Source organism: Otolemur garnettii, unplaced genomic scaffold (assembly GCF_000181295.1).
Source record: "Otolemur garnettii isolate 467f Iridium unplaced genomic scaffold, OtoGar3 scaffold00015, whole genome shotgun sequence".
In the NCBI taxonomy this organism is placed as follows: domain Eukaryota; kingdom Metazoa; phylum Chordata; class Mammalia; order Primates; family Galagidae; genus Otolemur; species Otolemur garnettii.
In genome coordinates, this window is record NW_003852410.1 from 1,354,124 (window position 1) to 1,366,521 (window position 12,398).

Here is a 12,398-nt window from a genome sequence, read left to right on the forward strand (position 1 = left end):
AAAAAAAAAAAAAAAAGAAGGAGAGAAAACTTAAGTGCTCTCCACAATGCTCAAAAGCAGGTAAAATGTAAAACAGAGCATTAATTTCCTTTGAAGGACAGAGCCTACTTTATCTCTTAGGGAGTATTGCCATTGAGATGAACAGGAATTTGTGGTGAAACAACCCTTTGCTCAGTGGGTGTGGCAGGAGGTTGTAGGAAGAGTAGGAGTCTAGTTCTGGGCAGAAAGCCGGTTTTGCCATGGGCTAGGGAATCTACCACACTGAAACCTGCAAGAGGGAAATTATCTCTTAGCCTCTCTTCCTTCACCAAATGAGGTTCTTTGGGCCTCAGTTTTCACGTGGTCTAACCCTGATATTTTGAACTACAGTTTTCTAGGCACTTCATATCCATTATCTGATAAAAATTTCAAGAGAATTCTGAGTCAATCCCATATTCCAGAGGAAGAAACTGAGGCTCAGAGAGGTCAAGGATTAGTCAGACTCCAAAGCCTTCTTAGGGACCTCAGCCATCTTCCTCTCTCAGTTGCGGAATGGGCGTAGTAAATCCTCCATCTGAAGTAAGGGAGGAGAAAGCCAGCTGAAACAAGCCAGGGGTAAGCAGGGATCTCTCAGGGTCTCCAGCTGGCAAATGCAGCAGTTCAGGAGAGAGGAGTGGGGAGGGGCACCGGGACGTTGGAGGAGGCGGAGTGGGGGTCCCAAGCGACTTGAGTCTCCCCTGGTAGGCCCTGCCCAGCCCCACCCCCAATTCCTGCGAGTTGCTCCGGCTTCCCACCCGCACCAATTTTCTTCCCAAGGAAGGCCTTGCGCAAGCCGTCCTAGGTCAGGTCTCTTGGCCCTTTGCCTGCGGTCTCCGGAGCTGGCTTTGCGCCCCGCTCTAGCCTGGCCCCCAGCCAATGGCCCCTGGCGCCCGGCCAGTCACGTGGAACCTCGGTCCTCTTTGGTCCGCTTCCTTCAGGATCCTGATTTAACTCCCTCCTCCCTCTTCCCTCTCTGTCCCGGTCTCTCTAGGCACCACACCCGCTCAGAGGAGCAAGTGTCAGGGACTAAAGCCTCAGCTCTGTCTCGCTAAGGGTCCTCCTGCCTCAGTTTTCCTGCCTGTTAAGTGGGTCCCCCCACTCCGCGGCTCTCTTTATTACTGCCCACTCTTACCCTGTCCTTTCTCTCCCTCTCCTGCCCCCACTCCCACTAGTCTCCGGAGCATTCCGAGGACTTAATTCCCTTCAAGGCACTGGAGGGTGGGGCCAGAGGGGAGGGGAGAAAGCGTCCAGGAGCCCTAAGGGAGGTCTCAGAACTGGTCCCAGAGAAATGCCTCGAGGCGACAGGGTAAAACTGGTCAGCCCCTGACGTCACACAGGTATGGGTTCGAATCCTGTTTTGCTTCTGATCTACTGCTTATTTTGAAACCTTCATCTCTCTGGGCCTCAGTTGTCCCTTCCGTGAAATGGAACCCTGCTGGAGACTAAGGGTAGGAAGCATCTAGCAGGGGCTCTCCGACCTCGACGAAGTCCCCGCCACCCAAGCGCGGTCCCTAGCTCAGAGCGGCTCCCGGCCTCCCAATCCCCGGTGCCTGCGGCGGAGGCTCCTCCTCCGCTGACATCAGAGCCGCAGGCGGGCGGAGAAAGGCAGCTGGGCTGAGCCGAGCCCCAGCGCGAGAGCGGGCGGGCGAGCCGAGAGCGCAGCGGCTGCGGACGGCGGCCAGAGCTCGGTGCCAGCCACCTCGGGCCTCCCAGCCAGCCCCGCGGCGGGGCAGCCGCAGGTACAGCCGGGGGCCGCCGCGCCCGCGCCCCTGGGCGCTGCGGAGGGGAGGCGGGAACCTCCCAGCCACTGGTTACCGTCCCCAAGGAATGGTCACTGGGTGCCCTCCTGGGAGGGCTGGACCCTGATAGGCAGAGCTGGGCTCACCAGGCCCAGGCTCAGCAGGTGCCAGGCAGGCCGGTGGAAAACTGAGCGGGTAACAGAGGAAGGTGGAGAGGGGGCCTGTGTGTGCGTGCGTTCAGCTGGGCCTGAATGTGGAAGGGCGTGGACATTTGGAGGTATAGACGGGGGTGGCGGTGGAGTGTACTAACGTCTTAGGACGGGCCGGTGAATTGGACGTGGGGTTGTCGTGCCTTGGAGTGTAAGGGTATCCTTATGCGTGGGGACGTCTAGCAATCAGCGAGCTTTTTGTTGCAGATGGGTGTCCAGGGGCTGTGTGCGCTGGTATCTGGCTCTAAGGGTAGTTAAGTCAAGAGTAGAAAGGGATGTACAATTGAATACTGAGGATGTTTGGAGTTTAATGTGTAAGGAGTGGGGTTTGGTTAGGAGTATAGGAGCTTCTAGGCCAGGGTATGGGGTAGTAAATCTGGGATGTCTGGAATATGAAGTGGGTGTGTGTCTGGGTGTCATCTTGCCCAAGTGTGTGTGTATGTGTGTTTCGGGGTGTTAAGAAGAGTCTGGGTGAGAGATGTTTGGATGGTCAGGCAGGTGTTCAGGTGTAAAGATGTCTGGGGAGTGTGTGTGGGGGGATATGCATGCTGATACCTAGGTACGTGTCATGGTATCTGGATATAAGGTGTGCTGGATCAGGGAGGCATGTGTTTGGGGTCAGGGGTGTGGATAGGGCTTGGTGCGAGGTGTCTGCTGCAGGGATGTGTGTGGAACTGTGAGGGGCTAAGTGCTAGGTCTCCAGGTGGGTTTAAGACTGCCTCTAGAGCAGCAGTTCTCAACCTGTGGGTCGCGACCCACAGGAACTGTATTATAGGGCCGCGGCATTAGGAATGTTGGGAACCACTGCTCTAGAGCTTACCATCAAGTCCTCGAAGTTTCTGCCCCTGAGATAGGTGCCAGGGAACAAAGTCCCATTCAAGGAGTGGACTCTCACACCAGGGACTCTAATAAGGGCACTTTCCCCTCATTCTCCCACAGAGAACAGAGAAGGAATGTGCTCTCCCTGGGGTCACACAGCATGTTGGGCTCTGTTTTGGGCTCACCTTCTGTGGGCTGGGATGGGGTTGAGAGGCTATGTTCTCTGAATGGGTCCCAGTCTGTTCCTAGCTCCTCTATGGCCTCTGTTCTCAGCAAGCTTAGTTAGGGCCCTAGCTGGGTGTCATTTGGGCCTCTGCCCCCAGCATCTAACCATGTCCAACCTCTGTCTCCCAATTCTCCATCTGATAAATGGGCAGAGAACTCCCAGCCACTCCTGCCGGGTGAGCCTCTCCTCAGCCGGGTAAGGGCCAGGCTGGGTAAGGGTGAGATGGCACCAGCGGGGGATAGCCTGGATAGGACCATTTCTCAGGCTTCTGGGACCCAGATGGGGAGTCAGGAGGGAGAGGCCTGGGGAGCTCCAGCTGTGGCTGTTGTTGCTGTGGTAACAGTGCAGAAAGAGCTATTTAAAAACGTGGCAGAGATATTGCTGGAAGCCCAGGCTGCCGGAAACCTGATTTCTGAGAGGCCAGGGTGGGGAGGAAAAGGAGGAGAGGAGACACCCTAGCAATTCCCAGGATGGGGCTGGGATATCACTAAATCTGTGGATAGGGGAATCTTCTAGGGCCATGTACTTCTACAGGCTGCTCTGGGGGTTTATCTGTTGTACTGCCAGAGGTCAGGGTTCTCTTGGGTGTTTGGATTTGGAGAGGGAGAAACTGGGAAGTGAGTTTACATGAATGAATGAATGAATGACTTTATTGAATATACAATTTTGCTGTCACCATGAAGGTTTTTCTCTAGCCATAAGCATTTGCTAAATGGATGTTGTTGAATAAACAAGTGACTGGCGAATGAATGAATGTGTGTTGATTGATTGTCAAATGAATGGATTGAGGAATGAATCAATGTAAGCTGAATGACTGAACGGGGCCTGCAGTAAATTTCCAGACAGAAGGTTGGCTCCCACTTAGCTTTCTCCCTCTATTCCCCCCTCCCAGGAGCCCTGGCTGTGGCCGGAGGGCAGTGGGCCATGCCGGGGGCAGTGGAAGGCCCCAGCTGGAAGCAGGCGGAGGACATTAGGGACATTTATGACTTCCGAGATGTTCTGGGCACGTGAGTCTTAGGGTCGGGGGTAAGGGGATGGATGGTTGTGGGAGGCTGAGTCTAGGGTGGTGTTTCCTCTGGTCAGTTGATCAATGCTTCCTGTTTCATATAGCCCAGGCCCTACGGCAGCCTTGCCATGGCCTAGACTGGCTTCAGATTTTCAACTCTAGCTGGCAGTTGGGGGACGGGGGCTATTCTTCCCATAGCTCTGGGGTTCTGCTGAAAAGAAGGAAGTAGAGGAGCATGAAGGGGCCAGTTTAATTAACTTGCTGCCAAGAGCTGGGTGTTCTGGCCTAGGTTTGGGAAATGAAGCTGCACATGGCTCTGTTCTTGGTGCTAGGGATCCAGAAATAACTCAAACCTGGTCTTTGCCCCTCAAGTTGATCCCAGACATGCAGAAGAGATAGACCCACCAGAAAATGACAACAGGGTATGCTCTGTGCTCCAGTGAACATCTAGGAATGAGGGCTTTGTAGAGCCCAGAGAGAGGAAAGATTTTCTGGAGAAGGGTGCATTGGAGCTGGGGATTGAAGGATGGGTCAGTGTGCACTTGTCAGAGAGGAAGAAGGGCATTCCAGGAGGAAGGAATAGCACAACCAAAGGCTCAGAGTCATGGTGTACATGGAAGGAGGTAGAGTTTGGTGGAGCTTAAAATCAGAGGCTGGGAAGAGTGGAAGAAGATGCTGGAGATGAAGGTGTAACAGTTGAAAGCCAGGCCAAGGAGGCTGGATATTATCCCACAGGCCATAGGATGACATTTAAGACTTCTGGGCTTATTTGCGATTCAGGTTAGTCACTCTGGCCATAGCATGGAGGGTAAATTGGAAAGGGACAAGACTGGAAACAAGTGATGGGGTTAGCACAATCATGAATTATCCCTGATGATTGAAATTTCACCATGAGAGATGCTTTTGACTCATGACTTTTTTTTTTTTGAGACAGAGTCTCACTATGTTGCCCTTGGTAGAGTACCGTGGCGTCACAGCTCACAGCAATCTCAAACTCATGGGCTTAAGCAATTCTCTTGCTTCAGCCTCCCAAGTAGCTGGGACTACAGGCACTGGCCACAACACCTGGCTATTTTTTTGGTTGCAGGTGTCATTGTTGTTTAGCAGACCCATGCCAGGCTTGAACCAGCTGCCCTTAGTGTATGTGGCTGGCGCCCTACCCACTTAGCTATGGGTGCTGCCCTACTCATGACTTCTTATTCTCCCAGGGAAAGCTAATGGATGTGGAAAGAATATCCTAGTAAATCTTTCTTAATCAGTGAAACTAAGCATACAAATCACCCAAAGATTTTGTTTAAATGTAGTTCTGATGTAGTAAGTCTGGGATGGGGCCTGAGATGCTGCATTTCTGAAAAGTTCCAAAAAGCGTTAAATTAGCCATAATTCAAATTGGCTTTAGCAGACAAAAGAATCAATCAATGGGCATATAATCAAAAAGCTCAGGGCTAGACTTCAGGCATGGCTGGATCTAGGGTTAGGGTTAGGGTATTATCAGGATAATATCACATGCTATTATCAGGAAATTGTCTTTGGCTATCTCTCAGGTCTAACTTCCTTTGTGTTGGCTTCATTTTCTTTCTTTCTTTCTTTCTTTTTTTTGCAGTTTTGGCTGGGGCTGGGTTTGAACCTACCATCCCTGGTATAGGGGCTGGCACCCTACTCCTTGAGCCACAGGTGCCGCCCAGTGTGTTGGCTTCATTTTCAAACAGGCTCTCCCACCTCATCTTTGTGGTAGGAAAGATGATTGCCATTAGCTCTAAGCTTACATCTAAGCTTACATTAGCTCTAAGCTTAACAGGAAAGAGCGCCTCATTCTCCAAGTACCAATAACCTGGCTTGCATTGCATGGCCAACTACTATGGCCAGGGGACAGGGTATTCTGACTGGCCAGGGTGTGCATGAGTGATAGGAGGAGGCTCATCCCACCTCCTCGGTCCAGAGGTAGTCACATAACCCACAGTGGGTAGAGCAAACACAAGAGGGAAACCAGGGTTTCTGTTCTTCACTTTGTGCATCTCCTCTCCTTATAGGGGGGCCTTCTCAGAGGTAATACTGGCAGAAGATAAGAGGACGCAGAAGCTGGTGGCCATCAAATGCATTGCCAAGAAGGCCCTGGAGGGCAAGGAGGGCAGCATGGAGAATGAGATCGCTGTCCTGCACAAGTGCGTGGGCTACAGCCTGTCCCTGCTCCAGATTGACTTGATCCTCCCACCCTCCTCCTTCTTTGCTTTGGAAGAGTTACTTAATTTCTCTGAGCCTCAAGTTACTCATTTATACAGTAGAGATAATTTCTACTTGGTAGGGTTGTAGAGAATATTACAGGTCCTGTATTTCAGCCTGGCATGACAGCAAACATGACAGATGTGACTTGAGATGCCAGTGCTTATCTACAGGGGTTTAATCTGTTCAACCAGGTCTCCAGATCAATCCTCGAACCCACATATCTCAGCTGGTGTTATCTCTGGACCTACCTCAAGTTTCCCCACATATTAGTGCTACTTAGCAAGTTAAAAAATGCCCATCTGCTGACCCCCTGACTAAATCAACAACCGACTGGCCTCTGAATTGCTCTTGCTGATATGAAGCCTAACCTCACTGGAAAGCTCATAGAGAATCTTTACTTCTGGTCTCCCCCTGAGCTTCCCAACTACCCTGGGCAGGAAGAAACAATCATTTCCACTCTCAGGGGCTGAGGGTGGGGAAATGAGGCCCATAGTCAACACAGCAAGCTGTGGCAGAGCTGAATCTTCCTCAAGATCTGTCACCATTACTGGTTCATTTATTGTTTACTGTGTACCAGGTACTGTGCCAAGCACCTTACCTGTATCATCTCCTGTGGTCCTCCCCGCACCTCTTGGAGAGAAGTATTGTCCTTGGCTTCATTTTACAGATAAAGCAACTGAGGCTTGGGGAGGCTACATTCAATCCAACAAGTCTGTATTATTGAGCACCTACTTTGCACCGGATGCTTGAGGAACAGTGGTGAGCAAGACAAATTCCCTGGATTTCTGTAGCTGACATTCTGGTGGCGGAGGCTGACAAACATGCAAACACAGAAAACTCTTACCAGCTGGGCACAGTGGCACATTCCTCTAGTCCCAGCTACTCAGGAGGCTGAGGCAGGATGATTGCTTGAGCCCAGGAGTTCAAGGCTGTAGTGTGCTATGATCACTCGTGTGAATAGCCACTGCACTCCAGCCTGGGCAACATAGGAAGCCTCATCTTTTAAAAACATAAATAATTCAATCATACCCCAATCAGTACTATGAAGTGAAAAGACACCTAGCAAGTAGTAGAGGCAGGATTTGGACCCAGGTCTGCCTGATGCCGGAGCCCAGTGCTTACCCTTCTGCTCTCTTGTTTTCCAAGAAATTATAATAAATCAACTTTTTTCTTTGGGTTCCAGATCCTTGGTTTGTCCTGCCAGGTTTGCAGGCAGTGGGGAGATAGTGGCTGGGCTGTTATTAGGGCTCGGAACCACCACATTTCTTTCTTTCTTTTTCTCTTCCTCTCCTCTCTCCTTACCCTTCTTTCTTTCCTTTTTTTTTTTTTTTTGAGACAGAGTCTCACTATGTCACCCTGGGTAGAGTGCTGTGGTGTCACAGCTCACAGCAACCTCAAATTCTTGGGCTTAAGCGATTCTTTTACCTCAGCCTCCCAAGTAGCTGGGACTACAGGCGCTTGCCAATATGCCTGGCTACTTTTTTCTTGTAGTTGTCATAGTTGTTTGGCAGGCCTGGGCTGGATTCGAACCTGCCAGCCCCAGTGTGCCTGGAGCCCTAGCTGCTGAGCTACAGGCACTGAGCCTTTCCTCCTTGTTTTTTAAATTTTTTTCCTTTCCTTGCCTCCCTCCCTCCCTCTGGGGTCTTGTTACATTGCCCAGGTTGGAGTGCATTGGCTCTTCACAGGTGTAATCACACCCCATTTCTCTCTCTCTCTTTTTTTAATTAAAGCATAGCTGTGCACATTAATGCAATTATGTATTTAGCTCACAGCAACCTTAAACTCTTGGGTTCAAGTCATTCTCTTGCCTCAGCCTTCCAAGTAGCTGAGACTACAGGTGTCCGCCACAACACCCAGCTATTTTTAGAGATGGGGTCCTGGCTCTTGCTCAGGCTAGTCTCGAACTCCTGACCTCAAGTAATCCACGTGCTAGGAATTTTTCACTTTTCTTTTTTCTTCTCTTCTCCTCTTCTCTTGTGATGGGTCTTGCTATGTTGCCCAGGTTGAAGTACTGTGGCTATTCACAGGTGCAGTCACAATGCACTACAGCCTGGAATTCCTGGGCTTAAGCAATCCTCTCACCTCAGCCTCCTGAGTAGCTGGGAGCTATAGGCACCTGCCACCATGCCTAGCTAAACCACCTTATTTCTCCTTTCAGGATCAAGCACCCCAACATCGTAGCCCTGGATGACATCTATGAGAGTGGGGGCCACCTCTACCTCATCATGCAGCTGTGAGCGGTCCCACTTCTGCCCCTTCCTCACACCTGTCCCTCTGTTCCTACTCTTTTGGCCTGACTGCCCTGTGCTCTCCAGGGTGTCGGGCGGGGAGCTGTTTGACCGTATTGTGGAAAAAGGCTTCTATACAGAGCGTGATGCCAGTCGCCTCATCTTCCAAGTGCTGGATGCTGTTAAGTACCTGCATGACCTGGGCATTGTACACCGGGATCTCAAGGTGGGGCTCCAAGGAGTGGAGTGAGCTGGGGCACCTGGGGTTAGAGCCTTTAGAAATTCCTCATTGCCTGACCTTGGGCAACTCTCGCCCCCTCACTGGGCCTTAGCTTCCCATCTTCAAAATGGACCTTGTAACCTTTTTTTTTTTTCCTCTTTAAAAATTTTTTTTCACTCATTCACTCACTGACTCTCCAACCTCGTAACCCTTAAACTGCCTCTTTACATTCCAGTTCAGACACTGAAAGGAACACAAAAGTGAACTATGCTGTTATTTTCTCCAAATGATGTCTTGTGTTGATTTTTTTCTCCATTTATTTTTTTATTTGTATATATTCATGGGGTACAAGCGCAATTTTTTTTTTTTTTTTTTTGAGACAGAGTCTCACTTTATCCCCCTTGGTAGAGTGCCATGGTGTCAGAGCTCACAGCAACCTCAGACTCCTGGGCTCAAGCGATTCTCTTGCCTCAGCCTCTCGAATAGCTGGGATTACAGGCACCCGCCACAATGCCTGGTGATTTTTTTAGAAAGGAGGGTGGGGAGGAGGTCTGGCTCTAGCTCAGGCTGGTCTTGAACTTGTGAGCTTAGGCAATCTGCCCCGGCCTCCCAGAGTGCTGGGATGACAAGGCGTGGGCCACTATGACTAGCTCACAATTTTCTTGCATTGACACACTGGACTGTGGTGGAGTCAGGGCCCCCTAGGACATCCATCACTGGAGCAACACACACCATTTTAGCACAACCCCCCACCCATGTTTTTTCCTGGTAATGAAAGTCTCATTCACTCTTTGTAGAAAACTTGGATGTGACAGCAAAGCATAAAGAAAGCCAGAAATCCTTGAGCTCCTACTGCTCTGAAATAACGATGGGGTTCATGTTTTGTAGTACACTTTATTCCAGTATAGAAGAGTGCTAGGGTGCCAGATCTGGGTTTCAATTCTGGCCCTCCTTCTCCCTAGATGGGTCTTGGGCATGTCATTTTGCCTCTGAAGGCATTGCTTTCCTCATCTGCAAAGAAGTTCCAGACCCCTGGCAGGGATATGGCAAGGATGATATGAAATCAAGCACAAACAAAGGGCCCAGCACAGTAGATGTTTAAGAATTTCTTTTCTTTCCTTTTTTTCTTTTTGGGGACAGAGTCTCATTTTATCACCCTTAGTATAGTGCCGTGGTGTCATAGATCACAGCAATCTCAGACTCTTGGGCTCATGTGATTCTCTTGCCTCAGCCTCCCAAGTAGCACCTGCCAGATATTTTTCTTTTTTTTGAGACAGTCTTATTATGTTGCCCTCAGTAGAGTGCCGTGGCATCACAGCTCACAGCAACCTCAAAATCTTGGGATTAAGTGATACTCTTGCCTCAGCCTCCCAAGTACCTGGGACTACTGGTGCCCACCACAATGCCTGGGTATCTTTTTTTTCTTGCAGTTGCCATTGTTGTTTAGCTGGCCCAGGCTGGGTTGGAACCTGCCAGGCTAGGTGTGTGTGGATGGTGCTGTAACCCTCCTGCTGTGGGCGCTGAGCCATGCCTGGCTATTTTTAAAGATGAGCTCTCTGGCTCAGGCTGGTCTTAAACCTATGAACTCAGGCAATCCACCCACCTTGGCCTCCCAGAGTGCTAGGATTATAGGCATGAGCCACCACACCCAGCCCCACTCAAGAATATCTTTAGGGTTGCACAATGCACATCTGAGGTTTGCAAAAAATTCCCTCCCATACCTCCTTGGCCCATGTCCTTTCTGGAACTTTTGCCCTTCTTGAGAATTTGAGTTTCTCTCTCTCTCTCTCTCTCTTTTTTTTTTTTGAGACAGAACCTCATTATGTCACCCTCTGTAGAGTGCTATGGCATCACAGCTCACAGCAACCTCAAATTCTTGGCCTTAAGCAGTTCTCTTGCCTCAGCCTCCCAAGTAGCTGGGACTATAGGTGCCTGCCACAACGCCCTGCTATTTTTCTGTTGCAGTTGTTTAGCTGGCCTGGGCAGGGTTTGAACCCACTACCCTTGGTGTATGTGGCTGGTGCTGTAACCACTGTGCTACAGGCACTGAGCCAGAGAACTTGAGTTTCTTGTGCCTCCAGCCAAGATGGTAGCTAAGAAGTTACAGTGGCTTTGGGGAGTTCACTGTTTCTCAAGGGGTGCTTGGGGAGGTAGAAGGTTCTGCCAGCCTCTAGCCATTTCTGACTGCCCTGTCCCCTCCTTCCTACCCTCCAAGCCAGAGAATCTGCTGTACTACAGCCTGGATGAAGACTCCAAGATCATGATATCTGACTTTGGCCTCTCCAAGATGGAGGACCCTGGCAGCGTGCTCTCAACTGCCTGTGGAACTCCAGGATACGTGGGTGCGGAGGGCCCTGAGTTGGGGCTGTGACTGGGGGAGGAACCAGGAGCTTCAGTGCAGAGATTTGTCATCACCATGTCCCCTTGCCTCCATAGCCCCTGAGGTCCTGGCCCAGAAGCCCTATAGCAAGGCTGTGGATTGCTGGTCCATCGGGGTCATTGCCTACATCCTGTAAGTTGGGGCTTGGCCGTGGCAGGATGTGGCTCAAGAGTTGTCCTCTCGCTGCTTTCCTCTCCTCCTCCCTCTCCTTATTCTTTCCTTCCTTCCATCCATAGTTGTATCAACCACTTTAGTACGAATATTACTTCATTCAATAGATACCATGTTGCAGGCACTGCGCCAAGCACTGGGGATTTAGGAGAGAATAAACCAGACAAAGTGCCTGCCCTCGGGAAGCTGACCTTCTAGTAGGGAACACAGATAATCGATAGTAAATAAATCCATAAAATAAAGTCAGGTGATTTAAAAATGCTGTGGAGGAAATCAAGCAGAGATAGGGAATGGGGATGATGTCATTTCACATTTTAGGGCGGTCAGGGAAGGGCTCGCTGCAGAGGTGACATCTGAGTGAGGTGAGGGAGTCACTCATTCAAGGTGTGGGGAAAAAATGGTACAGGCAGAGGGAACCGAAGGTCAAAGGGCCTGAGGAGGGCAAGATGGTGGCATGTTCAAGGGACAGAAAGGCCAGTGTAGCTAGACAGGAGTAGGCCAAGGGGTAGAGTTTATAAGGCCGGGTGGGGGGGACTCCTTCCTGTGTGTTCTGACCCCTGGGACTGCCCCAAAGCTCTACCCTGGAGCCGATGGGTGCACTGGATGTGGAAATGAGGATGAGTTTCTCCCTGCTCAGGCTCTGCGGTTATCCCCCCTTCTATGACGAGAATGATGCCAAACTCTTTGAACAGATTTTGAAGGCCGAGTATGAGTTTGACTCTCCTTACTGGGACGACATCTCTGATTCTGGTATTTGTGGCTTTGTCTTCTTCCCCTGGGCCCCTGCCTCTAGTGACTTACTCATCCATTTCTTTTTTGGGGGGTGGGGCGGCGGGGTTTCCCTACTGCCTTCCTTTTGTCAGATTCTCCAACCCCAGAAGAAGAGCTGTCTTGGAGACCAGACACCCCTTCCTGGGTGCTTCCTTCTGGTTGGCCCCCAGTCTGAGAAACTTGTAGACATTTATCCAGTCAGTCGTCAAACATAGTGTTTTTGAAAATACCTTTCTCCTACTGACTTCCTAATACCTGAAACACTACTATAACCATTTTCATCCCCCCTTTTGTGTCCCTTATTGAGAAGCAAACCGGTGAACCTACTCTGAATTGTTTATACATCAGTGTGATTAAAATACTCAGGAGATTCTTTTTTTTTTTTTTT

General features: G+C 50.3%; 1 protein-coding gene across 4 annotated transcripts in view; it reads left to right on the top strand.

The window, feature by feature from the left end:
- Positions 1–1,591: 1,591 nt before the first annotated feature.
- The window catches only part of CAMK1 (calcium/calmodulin dependent protein kinase I), a 15,058-nt gene continuing 4,251 nt past the window's right edge, over positions 1,592–12,398 (top strand). For 2 of the 4 annotated variants that reach the window (XM_012802523.2, XM_003785455.3), the window contains exons 1-8: positions 1,592–1,757; positions 3,904–4,018; positions 6,048–6,179; positions 8,399–8,473; positions 8,556–8,694; positions 10,904–11,030; positions 11,125–11,200; positions 11,877–11,989. In XM_012802523.2, the coding sequence (XP_012657977.1) occupies positions 3,936–4,018; positions 6,048–6,179; positions 8,399–8,473; positions 8,556–8,694; positions 10,904–11,030; positions 11,125–11,200; positions 11,877–11,989 (745 nt within the window). In that variant the 5' untranslated portion in view covers positions 1,592–1,757; positions 3,904–3,935. Of the gene's footprint in view, positions 1,758–3,903; positions 4,019–6,047; positions 6,180–6,907; positions 7,000–8,398; positions 8,474–8,555; positions 8,695–10,903; positions 11,031–11,124; positions 11,201–11,876; positions 11,990–12,398 lie in introns of those variants that run through there. The other 2 variants (XM_023510625.1, XM_023510626.1) reach the window with 2 other exon arrangements.